Source organism: Anser brachyrhynchus, assembly GCF_964034855.1.
Source record: "Anser brachyrhynchus genome assembly, chromosome: Z".
Taxonomy (NCBI): Eukaryota; Metazoa; Chordata; class Aves; order Anseriformes; family Anatidae; genus Anser; species Anser brachyrhynchus.
In genome coordinates, this window is record NC_137697.1 from 40,501,619 (window position 1) to 40,526,388 (window position 24,770).

Consider the following 24,770-nt stretch of genomic DNA (forward strand, 5'->3'; position numbering starts at 1 on the left):
ACTGTTTTCTAATTTCTTGTACCAACTTAATTAGTAAGATGTTAGCATTTTAACTGTTGAATATATTTCATATTGTTGTTTTAATAGATGTTATGTAAGTAATTTTTTTTTCAAGGAATAAAGACAGTATTATAAATTGCATGTGATTTTTGCTATAGGTTTTTAAAACAAACAAACAAGCACCTGTCCTGGCCTCATTTTGAGGGGTGCTTTCTTAAGAAATTATTGTTGTCTACAGTTATTTACTGAATCACAAAATTAATGTTTCCTGTACATGACACAATAAATGCTTTGTTCTAATACTCCAGAGACAACTTCGTTGTGTTGAAGGGCCAATTCTTCCATACTGTAATTTTTTGTTAATAATGTCAAGAGTATGACATGGGGGAATTTTAATAAGAGAGAGAAAATGAGGAAATGCACATTTCCTCCATTTTTACCATCTGGCACATGCTGTCAGTCACAGACAGGACAGGCAGGTCATTCCATACATCAGAAATGTTTCAGATAGGTGTTGCCATATTCAAAATCAATTAAAAAGGGCATTTGCAAAATTATTCTGCTTTGAACAGTGTTCATTACCACTTCTCAGAAGACCTAGCAAGCAACATGGAATGCTTTCTGTATCCCCTGTGCGGTCTAGGTAGTGCAAAATGAAGGAATAAGACAGAATGTCAAAGGAATATTTTGTCAAAGAAAGAGCAAATGTATATATGTATGCCTGTGTTTCCATGTCAATCCTGTATAAACTGACCTTTGAAGTTCAGAGAAATGGCAAGGTTAAGCTTTCTGGCTGTTTTAGCACACTGTGTTTTCAACAGATCAAATAAGCATGTGTGTGTGTGTGTGTATGTTTCTGATGCATAGTAGATTTCAGTCCTGATATAAATGAGTACAGGCTCCAGGAGCTTTCAAAATATTCAGAGTTACAGGAGCTGTAGCTGGTGCAGTTTCACTGCTTTATTTACCTGAAAAATAAATTTTTCATTATTCTATCTTGAATCTTTCAACAGTGCTAGCATGTGTGACCCTAGAAAGGGGTTAAAGTAAAGGTTGTTAAAAATAACAAAACCAAAACCAACCAAATAAATAAAAACAGCTGATGTGGTTAGTGCTTCATTAAGTACTAATATCCAGAAAGTATATTAAGAACTTTTTCATACAATCCATACAATTTCAAAAGATATCTTAAAACTAAGTTTTAAAATCTGGAAAGATTTCAATCTCTTTTGGTCAGATTCTGTTTCTCTGACCAGTTCTAGTCAGCAAAGGAAAACATTTAACTGGAAGAGCAGAGACACAAGCTCTATGGAAGTGTGGGAAGACTTCAAAACACTGCCCGCTGGGCATTTCTGTGTAACTTGTCTCTGTGATCCGTGGCTCACACCTCCCAAAGCCATGGGCTGCTTATGCAGGCAGAACACCAAGAGTATCAATAGAGATGTTAAATGACAGGTTGTTTTAACAAGATGTAATTCTTCAAAATTTTAAACCTCCAAACCTTTTTTTTTTTCTATTACCTTTTTTAATTATTATTATTATTGTGTGTGTGTGTGTAACAATTATAGAATGAAAATCTCAATCAGTGGGAAGTACAGAACATTTCCCAGGAGTTTCACTATGCAGTCAGGCACTACTCATCATCACCCTTTTCTCCTTCCTGCTTCATTCAACGGGTTGATAGAGAACCTGTAAAATCCTTTGTAACATTTCTAGAAATTTACAAAGAAGTCATGTGTTGGATATGGTAAAAATTGAATTTTATCCATGTGGGTTTTTCAGGACCATAAACTAGAGAAGGGTGTTGTAATAAAGAGCTCAGCTTGCTACTGTGAAACTGTTGTCTGTAGTTTCGTGCCCAGTGCGCCGGGCACAAACTTATGGACAACAAAACCAATAGCAGTGAGCCAAACTCTGGTGAAATTCTTCTTTTTTTAAATCACTGGCAAAAGTTCTGTTGATTTTGTTCAGACTGGCATTTCTATGCATATGTTTCACAGTCTCAGAAAAGTTTTACCAGTTGCTCAACTTGTGTACATTTCTGTTAGAAAGAATTTTGTCTTGCCTTTATTTACCCAGTGCTAGTATTTACAAATTTGCTTAATGCTCATGACAAGTGGCTTTCTGTCATGGCTGCCCAAAGTCCTGTCAGTCCATCTAAAGCAACAGCTGCTATATGGAACTGGTATAAGATGTAACATCAAACATTAGCAGGAGGGGTGTGAAACCCAAAAGAGCAGGTGCAAAGGTGTTAGGTGTCAGAAGAGATTCGTGGAGACCTTACAGTTGCACGAACTCTCACAAATATTTTAATAGACAAGGGGCTAAAGAAGGGCATGGCTCTATGTTAGGAAACAGGATTATGCAGTTAGGCACAGGAAAGTGTGTCAGTTGATCCTGTTCTTGACACTGTGCTTCCAAAGTCTTCTAATTAATATAGCACTTCAAAAGCACTGCACTGTTGGAGCAAGTCAGCAGCTAATAATAACAGCCCCCTTCATTAGAGAACTGATCCATGCCTACCTCCATACTGTGGTGCCAGTGACCTTTCCTTTAACTTCCACATGCATTCAATAACAGTAATATCACCTTTTTCTTTTTTTTTTTTTTAAAAAAAAAAAAGGCCATGACATAGGATTAGTTTTACAACACAAAGGAAGACTTAAGGATGAGCAACAGGGCATAAGAGAGCACTAAAACATGGCTATAATGTTTCATAAAGTGTGAGTCAAATGGTAAAATAATTGTGTGATAGGCAAGCATATTTGGTATTGTTCCAACTCTGCTTTCTCTAGACAGTTCAAAATCTCATTGAATCCAATAGCATTAAAGGTTTTCAAAATCCCAGCATGTATGCTTTCCATTCATCAACACATTTAATTTGAGGCAGATTTTACATAACTACTAAAAAGAAACAGCACAGGAGATGGTATAAATGCATACCACTCACTCATTTACATAAATTAAAGAAAATGTGGGGTTGTTGTCTCTGGTGTCTACACACATGGATTGATGAGAAACAGAAGAGGGTTGTAGGCAAAAGGAAAGAATAACGTGTTACTCTGTGAAATACAACTACTGAGAATAATTATTTATTCTGTGAGAAGAATAAGGTTGAAGAGTCTAACTGAACTTAATGTATTTAATTTATTGCTGAATGCATTCCCATCAGCTGTTAACTAATTATAGGTAGTTACATGATTGATCAACTCTTCACAGCTGTAAACAACACTTGATAAGGCTGACTGTGATTTTTATTCATTGTCATTGATTAGTAGGAAAGGTATAAAGACAAGAACCAGCACTATCAGCTGAAAGCAGATATTACCTTATTTTTTCTTGTCTTGTGTAAGGCTTGTTCAGATAGGATCTCTGTTCTCCTAGTGCTGGACAAAAGAATGTAGAATTACACCTAGCATAAAGTAGAAGCGATGCTGGAGGCACAAGGCAATTCAGCTGAGGGCATTGCTCAGTGGTTCTTGGTTTTCTTATTGAAGAGATGATTACTCTCAAACCCAAGCTTCTGTCATGCTTTTGAACAGCAATGCAAAGCGCCATGAAATTCAGGTTATGAAATTAATGGCTGGAAAGCTAAGAACAAACATTAAAAAGAGGTCTCTCTTTCCCTGCCATTTAGACTGTCCATCTAATTCATGGTTGTAGCTTGTCATAGATTTGGTTACTGCTGCTGGAGTTTAGGAGTCTGGTAATTTTATGAACAAGCACAAGTTAAAAAGGTCATGGTAAGGTTAAAGTAACTTCATGTTTTATAGTATAAACATAGCTTTGAAGGAATAAGATCCTCCTGCCCCCACTCAATCTTTCAGCTTGCAAAATTAGTCTTGCTCATTCTTTTTCTTCCTGTCTCTTTTTAATAGACACATTTTTTCTTTTTGCTTCCCCATCATCTCTCTTATTCTAGCCACACTGGCCAATAACCCTTCTGAACTAATCAGAGATGATATTGTCAAAAACCACATCTGCCAATTGCATGAACCCAAAACTCGAGACTCCATGCATCAGCTTACATTTATAGTGTGGATGCTGTATAAGTGTGGCTGATGTTTGCCTGTGTGTAGATTTTGTATGGTAAGCATGTACAGATCTTCCCTTGAGCGTGTCTGGTTATATAATATATGGTTATGTGGTTGTATGACTGGGGACAGTCTGCAGGACTGGGCTGCTGCTGAGGGCTATCACTTCTAGCATCAATCCTGTCAGGCGGTGTATGCTGGCTGCCAGGCTGTTTTGAGACTGCTATTTTGTCTCATCTCAAAATACTGAGTTGGTCAGTGAAAAGTTATGTTTGACCTGTGGGATCACAGTTGCAGAGAGGCTGAAATGAATTAGAATATGAAGCTATCAGGTACACATATGTACATCACCATTTCATGATATGTTGTTCTCCATTTTTGCCTTTGTTGTTGTTGCTGCTTTTTATTTCTCTGAATACACTCCTTGCAGGGTAGAGAGATGGTTAAGAAGAAGTCATATTACCCCCAAATTGCTTTTAATATAGTCAAAAAGTATTTCATTCTCAGAAACTTGTTCCAGGTCTTCAGATTACTAGTTAATACAAAATGCTGTGAATGCTGGTTAGAGGCAATGAAAAGGCTGACTAGATTTGAGGATATAATGTGATGGATGCTTCAGCGTGGTAGGATATTGGAGTAGATTTTTTTTTTTTTATAAAGGGAAGAAATGAGGATGCTGTGAAAATATATATTGATTTAAATTCCCACTAATTTAATTACCATACTCAAATAAAGTTTTCATAGCTGCCTGAGACGTTTCAAGAAACATATCTGGATTGTCTGAGTACCACAAGGCTAGAAATTAGTTTTGTTTTGTTTTTTCACTCTGACCTATTTTTAACTTTGATAAGTGACATTTTGCCACTGCATTTCTTTTTCCTTTCTGCTTTGCTTGTCATGGTTATTTGTGATATTAAATCTGTACATTAGGGATCTCTAAGTATGTGTTTTTACAGGATGGTGTCACAGAGCTTTTTTTGTAGTTCTATGTAATCATGTTGCTAGTATTATAATATACTGCTAAGCTGCAGATCAGCTTTCCAAAACTGTTCACCTTCTAGCAGTTTTCATATGAAATATCTCAATAAGCATACTGAAAGTGGAGAGTGTTCAGTATTATTCTATTAAGGAACATCAGTGAGCTGTTTGTGCCATTTTGTGAGGCTGGAAAAATTTGAACTGTGTTTGTTTGAATTGTGACATAGAAATAGAAGTTTTTGTTATTTGATTAAATGTCAGCTTTCTCTCTGAATTATGCAAAGTTCTGAAAACCAAATATATGTTGGCTTTGCAAATACTATAGCCTAATTTTATAGGGGAAGTTTCATTTTATCAAGAAGTACAATGCTTTTTGGTTATGTAGTCCTTGTATTGTGAAGGAAGAATGCACCATTCATTTGCTAAATGGTTCTAATCTTTACAGTTTTCCTAACCTTGATTTAGGTCTTTCAGAGCTACTGCAAACAAGAACAAAAAAAGAATCAATAAAAATAATAGAAGTCTTCCTATTCTGTTAATGATTGTTGCTCATCTTTGAATCTCACCTGCTTCTTTTGTGTCCTTTCCTCTTTTTTTTTTTTTTTTTTTTTTTTTGAGAGAGAGAGAGACTTACAATATGCTGTTTTAGATGATAGTGTACAATTGATTTCTCTAGTGGCAAGCAATTATAGAATCATAGCACGGCTGGGTTTGGAAGGGACCTTAAAGATCACCCAGTTCTAACCCCTGTGCCATAGGCAGGGATGCCAACCAGTAGATCAGGGCCTCATCCAATCTAGCTTCAAATATCTTCAGGGATGGGGCATCCACAACTTGTCTGGGCAACCTGTTCCTGTGCCTCACTAGCCTTACAGTTAAGAATTTCCTCCTACACTCTAATCTAAATCTCCCCTCTTTTAGTTTAAGATCATTCCCCCTTGTCCTATCACTGTCTACCTGAGTAAGGAGTCCTTCACCATCTTTTTTATAAGATCCCTTTAAATATTGAAAGGTCACAATGAGGTCCCCATGGAGCCTTCTCTTCTGCAGGCTGAACGTCCCCAGCTCTCTCAGTCTTTCTATGTAGGAAAGGCACCCCAGCCCTTGGAACAAATTTAGAGCCTTCCTCTGGACCTATTCTAACAGATCACCATCCTTCTTGTTCTGGGGGCCCAAGATCTGAATGCAGCATGCCAAGCAGGTCCTCACAAAGGAAGAGTTGACAGGGACAAACACTTCCCTCGACCTGCTGACCACTCCTCTTTCGATGCAGCCCAGGACGCAGTTGGCCATCTGGGCTGCAAGCACACACTGCTGGCTCATGTCGAGCCTTTCGTCCACCAGAACCCCCAAGTCCTTCTCTGCAGGGCTGCTCTCAATAAGTTCTTCTCCCAGTCTGTGCTCACGTTTGGGATTGTTCTGACCCAGGGTCAGCACCCGTTACTTGAACTTCTTCAGTCTCATCAGGTTCACGTGGATGCCCTTCTCCAGCACGTCCAGATCCCTTTGAATGGCACCTCTTCCTTCTTTGACATCAACCAAACAACTCATCTTGCTGTCACCTGCAAACCTGTTGAGGGTGCACTCAATCCTACTGTCTTTGTCACTGATAAAGTTATTAAACAGTACCAATCCCAGGACAGACCTCTGAGGGACACCGCCCATCACTGAACTCCACCTGGACACAAAGCCATTGACTACCACTCTCTGGGTGAGACCTTCAAGCCAATTCCTTATCCATTAAATGGTCCACCCATCCAATCTGTATCTCTCCAACTTGGAGACCAGGATGTCGTGTGGGACCATGTCAAAGGCCTTACAGAAGTCCAAGAGGATGACGTCAGTCAGTCTTCCCTTGTCAACTGATGAAGTCACTCTGTCCTAGAAGGCCACTAGATAGGTCACGTATGATTTGCACCTGGTCTTGGGCAATCCCAGGTATTTATATAGACTGGGAGAAGAAAAACTTGAGAGCAGCCCTGCAGAGAAGGACTTGGGGGTCCTGATGGATGAGAAGCTGGACATGAGCCGGCAGTATGTGCTTGCAGCCTGGAAAGCCAACTATGTCCTGGGCTGCATTAAAAAAGGGGTGGCCGGCAGGTCGAGGGAGGTAATTGTCCCCCTCTACTCTGCTTTTGTGAGACAGCACCTGGAATACTGCGTGCAGGCCTGGGGCCCCCAGCACAAGAAGACTGTGGAGCTCTTGGAACAGGTCCAGAGGAAGGCCACTAAGATGACCAGAGGGCTGGAGCACCTCTCCTATGAAGAAAGATTGAGGGAACTGGGCTTGTTTAGCTTGGAGAAGAGAAGGCTCCTGCGAGACCTCATTGCAGCCTCCCAGTACCTAAAGGGAGCATATAAACAGGAGGGGAAATGCCTGTTTACATGTTTTGATAGTGATAGGACAAGGCGGAAAGGTTTTAAACTAAGACAGGGGAGATTTAGGTTAGATATTAGGAGAAAGTTTTTCACTCAGAGGGTGGTGAGGCACTGGAACAGGTTGCCCGGAGAGGTTGTGGATGCCCCATCCCTAGAAGCATTCAAGGCCAGGCTGGATGTGGCTGGGCAGCCTGCTCTAGTGGTTGGCAACCCTGCCCAGGGCAGGGGGGTTGAAACTAGATTATCTTTAAGGTCCTTTTCAACCCAGGCCGTTCTATGATTTGCCCTTGGTGGAGCCCTGCTGGCTGTCTCAGATCACTTCTTTGGCTTGCATGTGTATTGACATTGCTTCCAGGAGGATCTGTTCCATGGTCTTCCCAGGCATGGAGGTGAACCGCACCGGTCTTTAGTTCCCTGGGTCCTCCTTTCTACCCTTTTAAAAATGGGAGTGATGTTCCCGTTTTTCCAGTAACCAGGGATTTCACCTGACTGCCAGGACTTTTCAAATATGATGGAGAAAGGCTTGGCAACTACATCAGCCAATTCCTTCAGGACCCTGGGATGCATGTCATCAGGCCCCATAGACTTGTACCTGTTTGGTTTCATCAGGTGATCTTGAACCTGCTCTTCACTTACAGTGGGAGGGACATTGCTCCCCCAGTCCTCATCTGTGGTTTCAGGGAAACAAGAGATGTGGGAAACCTGAGACTGGCAGTGAAGACTGAAGCAAAGAAGTTGTTGAGTACCTCAGCCTCCTCTATGTGTGTTGTTACGAGTTCGCTCTTGTCATCCATCGGGGAAACAATCTCTTTGGTCTTTCTTTTCTGAGCAATGTACCTACAGAATCCCTTCCTGTTATTCTTTGCACCCCTTGACAAGCTCAGTACCACCTGTGCCTTGGCTTTCCTGATCCCATCCCTGCACATGTGGACAGCATCTCTGGATCATGTGTCCCAGGCCACACATCCCTGCTTCCACTGCCTGTGTGTATCCTTCTTGCACTTCAGTTTGACCAACAGGTCCTTGCTCAGCCACCCCAGTTGGTTGCCCTCCTTACCCACTTTGTTATGCAGGGGATGGAGAGTTCTTGTTTTCTAAGGGAAACGTCCTTAAAGAATTGCCAGCTCTGTTCAGCTCCTTTGTGCTTAAGGTCAGTGTTCCAGCAGATCTCATCCACTAGATCTTTAAATAGCTTGAAGTTTGCTCTTTGGAAGTTCAGGCCCGTATTCCTCAAGATCACAAACTCAACCAGGGCATGGTCACTGTAGCCCACGCTGCCTCCAGTCTGGACCTCTCCAATTTTGGAGTTAACTATTGTATCCCACATTCGCGTATATACCCAACTACTCATTTATGTATGCATGTATTTATTTATTTTTGACCACTAGTTCATGTCGAACAAAAGATTTTTGCTGAGTTATATGCAGTTATGTTTTTCACCTTTCCATATATTCCCACATTTCAGTCAGGGTGAGAAATTTGTGTAGTTCACTGTCCTTGTATTAGCTTGGACATTCCCTCTGTATCAGATTTTATTTGCAGTTGTGAAAATATTTATGTTTTTAGATGCATCCTCTTACTAAAAACTGTTACTCCTTCTAAATATTTGTTCAGTAGTCATTGTTTTCTTCATGTTTTATATGCTCAAAGCATTATATAGATATTTCTGGAATGTCACGTTCACAGAAGATATTATCTATCATTTTGCAAGGTATACACAAATATGCAGACTTTTCCTTGTTGTTTGTTGTTAAAAATTAGTATGGGATTACGTGTCTCAGCAGCAACATGTAGCTAAGAGAGATAAATTACTTGGATGCAATCTGAAGGGGACTGGGTAGTGAAACACTTGTTTGGAAGCTGCTTATTTTGATGTAGGGCATGGAAAGAGGAGTACAAAATGTATCTGAACTAATACTTTTACAGTAGTATGAAACTTGATTCTACACAACTTAATTTCTGAGTAATTAGACTGGGACAAGCCAGATGACTGATTTTATTAGATATCATTTCCCTTTATCTTTATCAGACACAGGACAAAATTTAGTGATCCAGAGAGCATTATACAGCAAGCCTCCCATTTTATTTTTTCCTACCTCTTCATGAAGTAGTCTGACTTGATGGAAGAGCTCCTGGCTTAATTTAGGCATAGAAGCCTGGCTGAGTTATAGGTGACTCTTGGTTACACTGGACATGGCCAGATATTTTCTAAGCACACCTATATATATATATGTATATATATATATTTAATACAATTTCACTTAGTACTTCATTATTATATAATCTTTATATAGAATAGATTTTTTTTATCCCTCTCTGCCTCTCTCTCTCTCTTTCTCTCTCTCTGAATTCTGAAAAGAATTTCTAGTAAGACACAGATGAGGTTTGTAGGTTTGCTATTTCCTCTGCTGTGGGGCAGTACCAAAGTATATGTAGATCAGTGGTGTTACTGGATGGCTGCAGTGTGCTCAGTGCCTGTGATAGGTCTCTGCAAATTCCAGGTCAGGGGAATTGTCACTGTAAAAGGAATTGTGAAGCCCAGCTTCAATACAAGCTTTTATAAATAAGAAAGTGAATAAATATTCAGTCAAATATTTATTGTCAGAACAGTAATAACAATAATAACCTAATAACTTCCAGATGGTACTTGGACAAAATCTGGACAGCCTTGATTGTCCAGGTCAGGAAAAGATCCTCTACTCAGTGCTTTTTCTACTAATAGACATCTTTCAATTTTTCTTATGTGTTTTTACCAGGGCAAGACATAAGCCCTCCAAGAAATCTTGGTATTATATAGAAAGAAAAGAATCCCTTGGGAAGAGATGAACTCAAAACTTTTTGTATTAGATTAATATATATATTTAAGCATGTATCTAACAACACTGTGAGAGAGGAATAGAGAGGAGGGTGAGAAATTTTGCTATATTCCTGGCAAACCAAATTGTCATATACAATTTTTGGCAGTGTTCTCAGCTGTAGGTTTATGTACTATCAGGGTCATGCACATGTACTGTCAGTAGCATTAAAAGAAAAGTAATTTTGATGGTAGATATTTTGAAACAGTTTGCTCAACTAGATAAGGCCTAATTCCAAACCAGATATGTCATAGTGTGCAAAACAGATTAATCTGTGTTGTGACTTTCCTGAATTTGGGCATTTTCATTATGGAACTCCTCCTTCAAGAACACCTAAATCCAATTCCAACTTGCAGGGTTCTCCTGCTTAGTAGCCTGTTACTGGGTAAAAAATAAAATAATAAAAAAAGGAGAGTTTTATTCCTGCTATCATTGAAGACAGCTGACAGATCAGAAATCTTCTGACCTCTGCTGCTGAGGAGAGTATAGTTTCGCTTCTTTAATATTCAATTTACCATCTACATTTGTAGACAAGCTGATTTCTTGATGACATTCTATAAAACTCTCGCTGCCAAGTTTATCATGCTGCATATATTCACTCTTGTGCAGAAAGATCTTGTCATTGCCCAGCACCAATATACATAAGGTGAAATGATTTCATCAACATCAGTCATCAAAATGTTGCTACTGTAATGGGTTAGAGGCATAGGAACACTTTCTCAGTTTCACTTGAATGTTTTTCTTGCATTATCTTTCTCGTTATTTATTTTGCTTCTGTCAATATTATGACATTACATGGTTCTCTTCTATTATCTTTTCAAATACAATATATATATATTTTTCCAAGTGAGTGATTACTGTTTTATTAATGCAAAACAAAGTGATCAACCAGTGTTTTCTAACTCTTCTTTGCCATATTTGTTAATTATATATATATATATATATTTTTTTTCTCAGTATCTATAAAACAAAATTTCCTTATCTTTTGCCTGTTTTCCCCTTTGCACCCCTTTAGCAAACAGTGATTGCCTCTGGATTTCAGAATTATTTCAGAAACATCGTAAATTAATATAGTTTTTTTTTTGTTTGTTTTGTTTTGTTTTGTAAATCACAATGTATCTTCACAGGCTACAGTGTATTGTCATGACAAAACAGTAATGTGTATGTTTGAGTCATAATTAAAATGTTGCCATTTGAATAATGTTTCTTCAATTGCTGTTGCATATTGGAGAGGAAATGTGCTTTTAGCTTTGTCTCTGTTCTGTTGTGGAGATGAATTCATTTGGTCATCTCTTGGTGAAAGAACAGAATATATCTTTAAAAATATCTTTTGTTATATCCAATAGACACCTCCTCTCCAAGCATTTTGGAGAGGTCAGTCAGTGGCCATGGGTTACTGACATTGTTGTTCTTGCTTTTCTAAATTCTTTAATTAAAACATAGGGAGAGTATGCACCCAAAGTGAGCTGTTGGGTCCATATAGGTTGATGAGAAACCTGTAATTGAATTTGAAGCCTAGTTTTCCTTTCTAATGTTCTCAATTTACAAGGTTTGGAGATCTGAAGATGAGATGACTTTATGATTGCAAAATGCAATAAGGTATGCAGAATGCGTGTGGCTGCAGTAGTAATACTATGAAGATTTAATGTAACTCTAATCAACATAAATTTATTTTTTGAGACACAGAACTTATTATGACAGCAGCCCAAAAAATCATTAATTGGGTACTTATTTTCATGAATGTAACTCACATATTGGTTTGAAGCAACTTCTGTACTTAAATTTAAACACATGATCCACATTCTCAGGAACTTTAACTGTGTGAAGAACAGTCCTGTTTTTTTTTTCTATGTGGTTCTTCAATCACCTGTGAATGATTGGTACGTGATATTGTTGTGAAAATTGTATATGCAGCCAGCTTTCTCATTCTTTGCAGACCTGTTGAAAGGTTTGTGTACATAAAAATCTTTCCTAATAAACAGCAAAGTCCCTTTCTATGAACTTTCTATGCTTCATTCATCACAGTTATAATTACTCTATTAGACTGGAAAGATTAGGTAGTTGAATGATGGTAATGTTGCAAAGATGAAAGGGGATAATGTTAAATTTCCAAGTAAACAGTTTGGTATCAGAATGACAACATCTATTTGTAGATTAACTTTGCAAAATTTTAGCATTTTAGCATTGCAAAATCAGAATAATGACATTTAGGTGAAAACTTCTTTCCACATACTTTGGGCTTAGTTTTCCATGTTACTACCAAATGAAAACACAGAATCACAGAATCACAGAATTGTTGGGGTTGGAAGTGACCTAAAGAGATCATTGGGTCCAACCCCCTGCCAAAGAAGGTTCCCTACAGCAGGTTGCCCAGGTAGGCGTCCAGATGGGCCTGGAATATCTCCAGAGAAGGAGACTCCAAAACCATCCTGGGCAGCCTGTTCCAGTGCTCCGTCACCCTCACCATGAAGAAGTTTTTCGCATGTTGGTGTGGAACTTCCTGTGATCCATTTTTGGCCATTGCCCCTTGTCCTGTCCTCACAAACCATTGAAAATAGGTTAACCAAATCCCTCTTTCTCCCACACCTCAGGTATTTATACACATCGATGAGATCCCCTCTCAGTCTTCTTTTCTCAAGGCTGAGCAGACCCAGGTCTCTCAGCCTTTCTTCATAGCGAAGATGCTCCAGGCCCTGTATCATTTTTGTGGCCCTCCGCTGGACTCTTTCCAGGAGATCCCTGTCTTTTTTGTACTGGGGAGCCCAGAACTGGACACAGTACTCCAGGTGAGGCCTGACCAGGGCAGAGTAGAGGGGGAGGATCATCTCCCTTGACCTGCTGGCCATGCTCCTTTTAATGCATGTCAGGATCCCGTTTGCCTTCTTGGCCACCAGGGCATTCTGCTGGCTCATGGTCAACCTGTTGTCCACCAGGACCCCCTGGTCCTTCTCCACAGAGCTTCTCCCCAGCAGGTAAACGTTGTTTGAAGTCATGCATTTTTACGTTTCAATGGGTTTTGTCAAAAAAAATATGTGAATGAGCACCCTGTTACTGTGGGGAAAGGGTGACTGGTCACTTATGCCTCCTCAGGTTCAAGAGTCTGATTGGAAGCCTGATGTTGAACTGGGCTGCAAATATAATGAAATATTTTTCTTAATGGAAGCGGTGTTTTTTTTTTTTTTTTTTCTGGCTTCAAAGACAGCCTTGTACAGAGTTTCTTATTCACTGCTTTTCTTCAGGAATACCAATGAGATTATAGAATAGGTTATACCTACTGCTTTGTGTAAGAAAACCTGGGTATTTGGTTTGAATGCTTGAGAACCAAGTGGGCAAACCTACACTTCATACCTCAGGTTATATATACTGTAGTGCTTTCACCACACTACCAAGATATTGAGTGCCAGCCTATGCTTTTTGGGGGACAACATTACATGGTAATCCAAGCCTACTAAAGTGGTACAACTTTCCATTGACTTCATTGAATGTGAAATGTCTGGGAAAAATCAGGGTAGTGCGTTGGTGGACATTTCTGTATAAATTCTTTTTATGTCTTGTAATATACTGAGTTTGCTTGGGTGCTGTGTCTGTTACAGAACATTTGTACATAATTGAAAACTGCAATATTTTTTGGTAAGGCTTGACATAAATTCTCACCTTTTCATTTGTTGATGCTAAGCAGTAAGCAACTCATGGTAAACTTGCATACAACCTTATCAGCAAATCCCTTTCATGGCAAAAAGCATAACAGAAATAAAAACACACCCATTAATCAAATAACTTGTTCAGCCCAGGACATGGTGTCCTTTTCTTTCATCTGAAAGTTTAACTGTCAGAGAGAAAGAGAAGCAGTGGACTTCTACAACGTTATCTGTATTATTTTTATGAACAAAATTATTAAGATAAGAAAAATGGGGCAGTTTGTCAAATAAAGATGACAACAACGATTAAACATAAGGACCACAATAAGTGGGTCTAGGTAGCTAGATGATCAAGTATGGCTATTTTTTAAAATGGAACTTGCATAAAGCCTATATACTGATTGATTCAAAGTCAGATAATAGAGGAAAATAACAAAATTCTACATCAAGCAAAAATAAATTCTAACATAAAAATGATAAGAGGGCCATGCTTGTTTGAAAATGAAATGTTATAAGAGGTGCAAAAATCAATCAGTCCTTCAAAAAGAAATAAAATGCACAGGGTTTTCTTTAGAAAATATAATACATAGATGCAATAATTTCCAGTGCTTCATGTATCATAGGGGGTTTTTGGAAATATTTCAGAGAGAGATTAAATAAAAACTCCATTAGATTTCAACATAAAATGGAAAATGGACAGGTTTTGTTAAATATTACCCTAAAAGAACAAGTACAAGTAAAGAAAAAGTCTTGCAGCTTACACAGCATAATCATATATTCTGTGTCACACTGAACCAAACTTTATATAAAGAAAGTCTGTCACCTTATATTTTGTTAGTATAGTTTCGTGGGGGCACAAAATTCTGAAAAATATAAGTTTTGATCCAATGAAGTATAAGAACAATCTCTTTTCAAGACTGTATGAAAAATAGCAGAAATATTCATAAAAAATATAGCAATACTGCTATATGTATGTTTCTTTTTATATTTAATGTAATAAAGCACTTTCAAGAAATCATAAAAAACAGATGCTGCTGTTGAAACCTATGGTTAATGTTAATGAGATGTTTCAGCATGATAGATGACTTAATGTGAAAGCAAAGTGTTTAGGAACCTGGATGAACAGTGATGTCAGCTTATTTTACAATAATCTACCACGTGGTGGTTAGAGATCGTTACTTTTCTTGTTTAGTGATGGCTTGTTCTGAGTGCAGAGAAACTTGAAATATTTGCTTCACGTTTTAAATTGTGAAAATAATATTAAAACACAAAGTAAATGCAGCGTAAGCACGGTGCCAATTGTTTTCTCCATTTTCTTTTTAGTATTATTCAGAAGAGTTACTCTGATATTCTGCAAAGGGAGGTTCTCTTGTGTTTAGAAAAAAAGATTCAGTATCTGGAAAATTTACAGTAGAGGAGTGAGTGTTCATGGCTAGTAGTCAGTCCTCAAAATGACAAAATAATTTGGAAGTAAGAAGTGTCAGTATAAAATGTGTGCTTACCTGTTCTGAATCGGGAGCAAGACATTTCCATGGTAATGCCTCACCAAGGCTGTTTTAATGCAATGGTGGAGAACCTCCATTATGTTTTTGAAAGGCAAATGTAACAGTGAAGTCATTTCTAATATCATAGTGTCAGTAAATTTCCCTGAAAAGATTTTCCCAAATTTTAAGGTCTAGCAGCAATGAGAGGCAATGAGAAGCAAGCAAGCAAACAAACAAAGAAAAAAAAAACAAAACAGGCTCCATCATAGCACCAATGTGACCAGTTTAAATGACAAGAGTCAAACTAAATATCACAGATGAATTTTTGGCAATATTGCAGTAAACAGAAGTTTGGCCATAAAATATAACAAACCAGTACTCAATTCAAAACAAACAAACTAACAAAAACCCTTCTCAAGGATTCAGAATGTATTTTCTTACATTCTATTTTTTTTCCATTATTTATGCTGTTGGTTGCATTTTCTTCACTTTGGAAGTACAATACACTCCCCCCACACCACCCCCACCCCCACACTCCCCCCCACACCCAGCCACAGCCACACCCAGCCACATGCACACCCTCATTACAAAATAGCCCTTTGGGCAAAGATCACTATTCTACTACTCTCTTCTGCATCAGCAGAAAGGCTAGGCAGTGATGCTGACGTATGACTAGAAGCTCTGAGACATTATTTCCATTGTAAAGTACCTTTTTTTTGTTGTTTAACATTTATATTCTTTTGACTCACTTTAACCAGATGTATGATTTTGTTCATGCTGGTAGTCTGAATAATTGATTTAGTACTTAGAATTATTTAACACATTTATTTCTTTAAAAAGGTATATTTTACATTTGTAGTTAACCGTCATTACATTAATGGCCTATTACACAAATGTAATTTCTTTGAGAAGTATTCAGATAAAAAGCTCTAGTGCACCATATTATATATTTAGTTTGGTGGATGGAAGATGTATTTTTAAAGATCTTTGTAAAACATTGGACTAATTTTTCTCATCTTAAATTCGCAGTTTCATGTTTTAAGTGTCCCTAGCAATGTGTTCTCTGTGCATAACAGAGGGCAATCTGTGTATTTTTGGCAGGAGTCATAAAATCTCTGTTTCTTTGAATGATAACCTGGCATCTACTAATTATCGACACTGTAATTTGTCACTCTGGAACTTAGTTCATATATAATATATGCAGGAACCAAGACATTGTCTAGTTCTAGTATTGGTGTTGTCTGAAACTATATGTCTTCTTTCAAAATGGAAATTTCATTCAATAACATGATGATGTTAAATAGGTGATGAACACATTTTGAAGTAGTCATTTCTGAAATAGTTTTCAGAATAATATCAATATCAATTGATGACTAAGATATAAGGCTGGTAAAAAGTAAAGTATCATGCAATTATGATTTTTTTAAGTGCTTTGGCAGAAAGAAGAATGTTTGAAGAATTAAACATTTTCTTGTATTTGCAAAATGTAACTAAAATAAAGCACCACTTCTTTCTAGCTAAGTAACCTGAAACAAGTCACAGTTGTGGATGTGTCAGCAAACAAGTTCCCTTCTATTCCAATTTGTGTACTCCGGATGTCTAATTTGCAGTGGTTGGATATTAGCAGCAACAACCTGAGAGATCTCCCAGAAGACATAGACAGGTAGTTTTTGTTTTTATTCATGGACAGGATTATGAACTATAAAGTAAATCTAGAAAGTAATAACCTTCCAAGGGACACCATTAATGAAAAATCACATGAAAAATTCACATTAGGATATGCATTAGTTTTGTACATAAGCTTTGCTATTGTTATTGATGGACTGGGTTGGAGAGCAGAAACTACATTTTCTAGCTCATTGATAGCAGATTGTACAGTCAGATCCTCTACTGTTCAGTTAACTAATAACATTTTCTGCAGTAGATTTGATAATTTGTCATCATATTCAGACAACGTTATTTGGGAGTTTATGGGCCATACTTGTGACCTAGTTCCAGCAAAGGAGAATTACAGTAAGGAGTTGTCAGCATTATCTCTTGAGTGATCTAGAAGGTTAGATTGGATGAATGGAAAAATGAATTAAAGCATATTTAACTTAAAGAACCTGAGGAACTTTGGCAACAAAGCAGAAATATCTTGCTAAGATTAAAATAAAAATCATCAATAGCTCTTGACATAGATCTTACTCAGAATCATATATGCATGCTCTTCTCCTGCCTCTCCAAACTTTTTTTTTTTTTTTCAAAGTCTTTCCAAATCCTTTACTGGGACTTACTAGCCTGATACATTCTTATCCCCGGGCCCATTTACACACTCTGAAATCTCTTCATAACTTCATTTAAAAAACCTTACATATCTGTAAGTTAACCAAAAACATATTAATTAAAGTTTATTAAAAAAGGAAAAAAAAAGTTTGTTTATGGATCTGGGAATAGAGATTCCTGGGGAAGAAGAGACTTCATAGAAAACTCATTCATCATTCACATTTCTTTGTGCCTAGGAAAAAAAGTCTTCTCTTGGACATTGTATAATCAGAGATTTCTCTGACAGCAGGGCTGAAGTCTTTATATAAGTAATCCAAATATTTTATCTACAATAGTGAAAAGCTGTTCCCCTTCCCACCCCCCACTCCCCCACCCCCTACTCCACAAGTATGAGCAGATATTTCATTAATATAGAAGAGTTTCTAAGATGATATATTTATTTTGTTGAAGGATACCTATTCATATTAACGGTAATTTTTTCCCTATAACCTGTAACCCGTATATGTTTATCTCTAAAATATTCATTTTTTTCACTATCTCGAATAGAGTTGTCAATCTCAATACTAAAGCATCATGGTTAGACACCACAAAATAAGTTTTTTACTTGACTTTGGTTTCTGAATTTTGAGAGCTATTGGGATCAAGTGCTTTCTAAAGACCAGAAAATGTCAGGATTCCTACCCCTGCTAGTATAGACTGATATTCTCATTCAGCCTTGTGATTTCAATACCTGCATTATCAAACAATGTCAATCATTACCATGTGGCCTGTGATTAAAAAAGACGAGTTGGCAGTATACGGAAGCCCTACTTAATATCTACCCCTGAATTCAGACAAACCATACAGGCCTGACCAGCAATAACATGCAACGTTTTTTTAAAGAATGAACTATTCTGGTCAAATGAGACAAACTTGTTTCATTGGTTTGCTATGCTTGTAGTTTTCTTTCTATTCCACAGAATATATGTTGAGCCACAAATTACTTTTGCATTAGGAAAAGCCAGGGGAAATAAAGAAAAAGGAAGCCTTCCCGCACAAAACATTGTCATTAAATTGATTTCAGTGGGAAAACTTGAGAGAGCCACATGACCAGGAGCTGGTCTTTTTTTTTTTTTTTTTTTTTGCTCCCCACAGTACTAATTACTAGTGAAAAACAATGGATTCAAATATACTGTCTAGCATAGATATATATAATTTGTAGAAACCAGCCTATAGGCAAAGGTGTGAGCTGGTGACCCATATTTTTCACTAGAACTGGGATACTCGAGTTGAGGCTTTATATCATATTCTGTCAACATCTTCTGTATGGAAGTGCAGTAATTTTTGTAACCTTTTGTCTTGGGCATGTTCGTCAGAGATACGCTATTAATATCTATAATGTTGAAGCATGGCTGGAAATTTCCACTAAAGTTGAAGACAATGTTTGTGATATGAATAATTTTTGGGAAGCCAAAGTTGATACATGTTATTTTTATTTTTTATTTTTTATTTTTTAAAATAAGAATAAGTTTGCACTGTTTTAAATAGATGCTCTTGTTTGAAATAAATATTTCAAGTTATCCTTATCTTTTCCATTTTTTATAGGTTAGATCAACTGCAGACACTTCTTTTACAGAAAAACAAATTGACTTATCTTCCACGAGCTCTGGTTAATATGCCAAAACTCAGTTTGCTAGTTGTCAGTGGTGATGACCTAGTTGAGATACCCACAGCCATCTGTGAGTCAACCACAGGTTTAAAGTAAGTAAAAGTGAGAGAGAACTAAATAAGTTCCTAAGAAAATAAGGTAGATGCATTTGGAAGATAGACTTTCGCAAGCATCTGTTTCTACCATGGGTGGTCAACTTCTGCCGCAACTTATATCAGAACCCTTAAGGATGAATTAGAGATATTGGGAATTGCAAAGAGGAGCCACAGCTTTCTGATTTTCATCTGCCATGTGCATCTGTAAGCCTAAACTGCTATTCTTGTGTGTACTTGGAAAGAGTAACCTTAATTCTGGAGTCAAATATTTCTTATAGAATGGAACCAGTAGTTAGGCAGTTGAAAAGTGCAGTGCTATCAAAAGTGTGCTGACAAACACAGCTAGTTAAAAGCGTAAGTAGTACCACATAAATTTAGTAGTTCATACACACTTTGCTATGAAACAGAATTTTGTTGTTGCAAAACTTTAGTCCTGGACAGGACTAAAAGGTATTTTTGTCTGTAATTACTGTGTTCCTGCATTTCTGCAGGTCATGTTCAGGTCTTTCATTAGGAAAACATTGGAGACTAACAGAACAACTTATAAGATACTAACAAGCCATATGATTAGTTTGAAAAAATATCTTTTGAAAGTGTTTTATGGAGACTTTTTTTTTTTTTTTCCAGTGATAATACCATAAAAGATTTTCAGAATACTTTGCATTTAATTTGAACATGATATGAATTGTTTGTATAGACACCTAGTTTTTCATCTACAATGTGTGGCTTTAGGAAATTTGAAAATATAAATTAATGCATGTCAAATAATCCATTTTAAAAGAGAAATAACAACAACAACAAAAAAACATATCAAGTAAGTGATACTTGCAAAATTTCCAAATTGCTCACCAATAGGATGAGTTAGGATGGAGTTCATAATGTTCATTAACAGATTTGAAATTAGTGTCATCTGTCAGAAGTCCCATAACAAAAAACAAAACAAAATGTGTCATTGCAAAGAATTATTTAGGTAAATAGATGAAAACAAAGAGATAAATCTAATAATTTTTATATGGAAAGCGAAATATGCAGAAGGTGTTGTTTGAAATATCACAGAATCACAGATGTGACTGAGACAGATAATAGATTGTCCTTAAGAAAGCTCTAATAGAGGAGGAAAAAAAAAAAAAACCAAATGTTCCTTATGTTTTTTCTTTTGTCTGTAGTAGTAACTTCCAAAATGACATTTATGTTGCCCAGTGATATTCAGAAACCTGTTGCATATATTCTTGCATTATATTCTCTCTTTAGATTTATAAGTCTCAAGGACAGCCCAGTTGAAACTATTGTATGTGAAGACACTGAAGAAATTATAGAAAGTGAACGTGAACGGGAGCAATTTGAGAAAGAGTTTATGAAAGCGTACATTGAAGACCTAAAAGAAAGGGGTATGTGTTGACTTCCAGGAGACATGTTGCTATCTTGGAATATAAATATTTGGGAAGATCAATTTTTAAAAGTACAAGCAATACTCCTCTAAATTATAATTTTCTTTTGTGGTTTTAAATAAAAATAAAAGAGAAAATTTTGATATGTGTTCTGTTAAAAATTTCTGTCATTTGGAATTGAACAAATGTATAGAAACTTTATGGTGTGTTTGTATATGCATTAAGTTTATTTCAGTGCTAACATATGCAGTGATTATTATTCTCCAGATTTACTTATGCCTCCTGTGATTGTCATCAGTGATTTGAAGCACCTAAAGAGGTGCTTCTTCTCCTCAAGAAAGAACACAATGTATAAATAAAATGCTCTTTACTTTGATAGAGCATTCTTTAACTGTGAATTTGTATCAAAGTACTAATTGCTTACCACTAATAACTATTAATTGCTTTTACCACTGTAAAATTAATGTACTAAAGCCACTGCTTTTGTCTTTATTACTCAGAACCTGAAAGTTCGCTTATTACTTTATTTTGCTATCCTATTTGCTGTAATTAAATAACAGTCTCTTGAGTCTTGCTCACTAATATATTTTAGGAAATAAAGGGACTATTTCCTGTGAGCCAAAATACCCACAAAGGCTGTTTAAATCTCTTTGAGAATGTATGTATAGAAATGAGACTTTTCTTTTTTTTTGTTTTAGAATGGATCTTATGTATCTCTTTTCATTCCTTGTGTTTCATGTAAATGATCTGTATAGTGGTACTATAAGATTTTTTTCCTTTTCTTCTTTTCTTTTTTTTTCTTCTTCTTTTTTTTTTTAATAAAAAGAAAAACTTAAAGAAGTGCCACAGAGTATGTCTGAAGAATACATTTCATGTTCTGATACTTGATTTTTGTTCCTTAATGCCCATAAACTGAACACTTGATAATTCAAGCCACCTGCTTCTAAAGTGAAACCTGCTATGAAAGTGTCATATTCTGGTAATGGTAGCAACAGTGGTTAAATGAATAGAAGAATTGGAGGGATGCTGAGATCATTACTTTAACTTAGAGATACTCATGTAGTGTATAGTGGTAGAGTTTTATTTACATACCTGTGAAATGTGGAGTCTAAGAACACAGCTGTCATGGTGCCTGTAACCTGCATTTGGCCTTGCTAAACATGGTTCAGCTTTATACTCCCTGGAGCACAGCAGCTTGAAGATATACTTACCTGCCTTTACAGACTAAACTCTGTGTGTTTTATTAAGCCTGTTTGAACTCAGACTCATACTGGGATTTCCTGTTTCTGAGCTCTTGTGCTATAAATTATGCAGATTCCAGTTTCTGAAAAGCTGACTGGAAAAGGAATAGCTGCTGTATAATATGGATAAAGAGAATTTCAATGTGAAGTGAAAACTTCACAAAGATCACTTGTAGAGTAACTTTGAAACAAAACCAAACTTAGGTGTTTCTAGCTAAGGGTTGCATTTATTTGTGATCGATTATATAACTGACTTTGAGATGTATTCTTTTTTTCTCTTTTCACAGATTCTGCTCCTTCCTACACTACAAAAGTGTTATTCAGTCTTCAGCTCTGAAGATTAAAAATCTCTAAATTACTAGTGGATATCAGAATATTTCTATTTTTATCTACCTGAATAGAAAACCCTGAAACCATAGACTTCCAGAAGCACTTCAAAATCATCATGGAATTTTTTATTTGTTATTATAGTTGCTCTGGGCTGCTACAGATAAAGCAAAGTGTGGTAGAGCCATCATAAGATGCTGTTTCGCCTTTTAAATCAACACATTTATTTTTTATGTCCACTGCAACAGGTCCTAAATATAGTCCTGATGAAAGTAAATACTCATGGTAATAAAGTGCACCTGTGCATAGATGCCTCCAGGATGTTGTAGCTGAAACAGTGAAACATGCTAAAAATTATTTGATTTTATAAGAGAGAAGGATTAATTTAGAAACTGGATGTGACCTGTTGTATCCTTAAGTGAGGACTAGTTATAAGATGTATAAGGATGAGTTTGCTGGATAAAATGTTATGTTGCTTGCTATTTAATAATTTGTTTATATGTAAGTATGTAAGTGTATATACTGTAGAGTTTCAGAAATCTAGTTTTACATATTATTTTTGTCTAATAAATCTATACTTTTTAATCTAAAAAGACTTGGGACTTTGAGAATTTAGTCTCAAATCTGAAAAATTAAATAATCCTAACCTTTTATGAGTGCAATTAGGGCAAATTATATTCAGAGTATATTTGCTTTTTTATTACTTTTGAGCTATGTCTGATTTTGTGCCGTAGTGTGCTGCTTAAGTCAGTCATATTTAAAAAGCAGAGCAACAAAGGGTGTTCTCCCCAAGGCTTCCATTTAAAAAATACTGTTTTCGATGTTTTCTTTCCTTTTTAACTTTTTATTATTAGATCTTTTGAAAGAAGAGAACATGTAAATAATAGATGTGTTACTTATTCAAGTCACAAACTCCAGCAGTAATATTACTACCCAAAAAGAATCCCTCTGCAGTTGGTCTCTAAGTGCTGATGCTGATTTTAAGCAAGTCCTGGAGCAATGAAAAGGTTTCAAAAAACTGCAATAAAACTGTTATGTCACTTTTTTTCAAAGAGTAAGATAGATGGTTCAGGTAATTATAGGTCTGTCAACCTGACATTGATCTGAAACAGAATAATGTAAGATCCGAAATAGGTTTTTATTAAGGAGGAATTGAAATGTGATAGAGTAGTGGCAATCAAAGTGGGCTTATAGAAATCAAGTTCTCTGAAACTAACCTACCAATCTTTCTTTTAGTGAAATTATAAATATGGCTGATTAGGTATTGATATCAATGCAATAAACTTCTGTAAGATGTCTGATTTGGCATTGCTTGAAATTCTATTTGTAGAGTTCTATTGTTGCCTAAAATGACCTGAAAATCATAGGCATGGAAATCACAGCAGCTGTGTTTATAGAATAGAGATGTCCATTTTGAGAGTTTATATCTAAAGAAGAAGAAGAACAACAACAAAACACAAAACCCACAACAAAACAAAGGTCTAAACATAATTTAACTAAACATGAGTTCTCAGTGCAAATTCCAGTGTCAAAATTGTTGTGTATAGAAGCAAAAGATACCTGCATAGAGGAGCTGTATTACTACTTATTTAACTTTGCTGATAATCTTGCTTGAAAGAATATGTACCACTTCTTCTGTCTTCTGGTGTGAAGGGACATACAGATGAATTGTGGAACATTCAGAAGGAAACCAATAAAATGAATAGAGAACATTCATTTTAAAGTTCTTTAAACAGTGAACAACTCCATTTGCTTGCCAATGTTTATCAATGAATAGAAATAAGATTTTTTTTTTAAAAAATTGAAACAGATAAATGTAAGGCAGAAGACTAAAACTTGAATTCACACAGTTTCAAACTAGAAACAAAAGACCTGTTTTTCAGCAGGAGAAACCACTGGGCAATTAACAAACTGCTCTGATAAGTCCTCTGTTACTAGCAGTCTTTAAATCCAGGTTAACATTTTCCTTAAAAATTTGTCGTAAGAATTAAGTCATGGAAACTGCAAAGTGAATTGTATACAGTGGATGAGATTTTTATTTTACTCTTAGGTCTAGTAGGCTATTACTGCCTGTATTTTTATTCACTGAAAGAAAGGATTATTTTTGTCACAGAATTTCTCAAGTAGCTCTGCCTAGGGGGAAGAGGGTTGAGGTGGGTCAACCTTGGCTGACTGCTCTCACTCCCTTCCTCAGCAGGACAGGGAGAGAAAATATCATGAAAAAAACTCATGGGTTGAGAAAAGACAGTGTGGATATCTGCTCAGAAGTGGTCCTCTGTAGGCTGCAGGTGGACAGCCTGTTTTACCGTGGTCTTTTCCACAGGCTGAAGGAGAATCAGTGGTTGGCTGATCTCCTCTCCGAGCACTTCTCTAAGCTTTGTGTCTGTAGGGATATTTCTCTCTACATTTTCTCATTCCTGTCTCTCAGCTACTGCCAC

General features: G+C 36.6%; 1 protein-coding gene across 14 annotated transcripts in view; it reads left to right on the top strand.

Moving 5' to 3' along the window:
* Nucleotides 1–23,630, top strand: part of LRRC2 (leucine rich repeat containing 2) — a 165,368-nt gene extending 141,738 nt beyond the window's left edge. For all 14 annotated transcript variants that reach the window (XM_080573501.1, XM_080573503.1, XM_080573510.1 and 11 more), the window contains 4 exons: nucleotides 16,886–17,031; nucleotides 19,218–19,373; nucleotides 20,628–20,764; nucleotides 22,293–23,630. In XM_080573501.1, the coding sequence (XP_080429627.1) occupies nucleotides 16,886–17,031; nucleotides 19,218–19,373; nucleotides 20,628–20,764; nucleotides 22,293–22,342 (489 nt within the window). In that variant the 3' untranslated portion in view covers nucleotides 22,343–23,630. The remainder of the gene's footprint in view (nucleotides 1–16,885; nucleotides 17,032–19,217; nucleotides 19,374–20,627; nucleotides 20,765–22,292) is intronic.
* The last annotated feature ends 1,140 nt before the right edge of the window (nucleotides 23,631–24,770 follow it).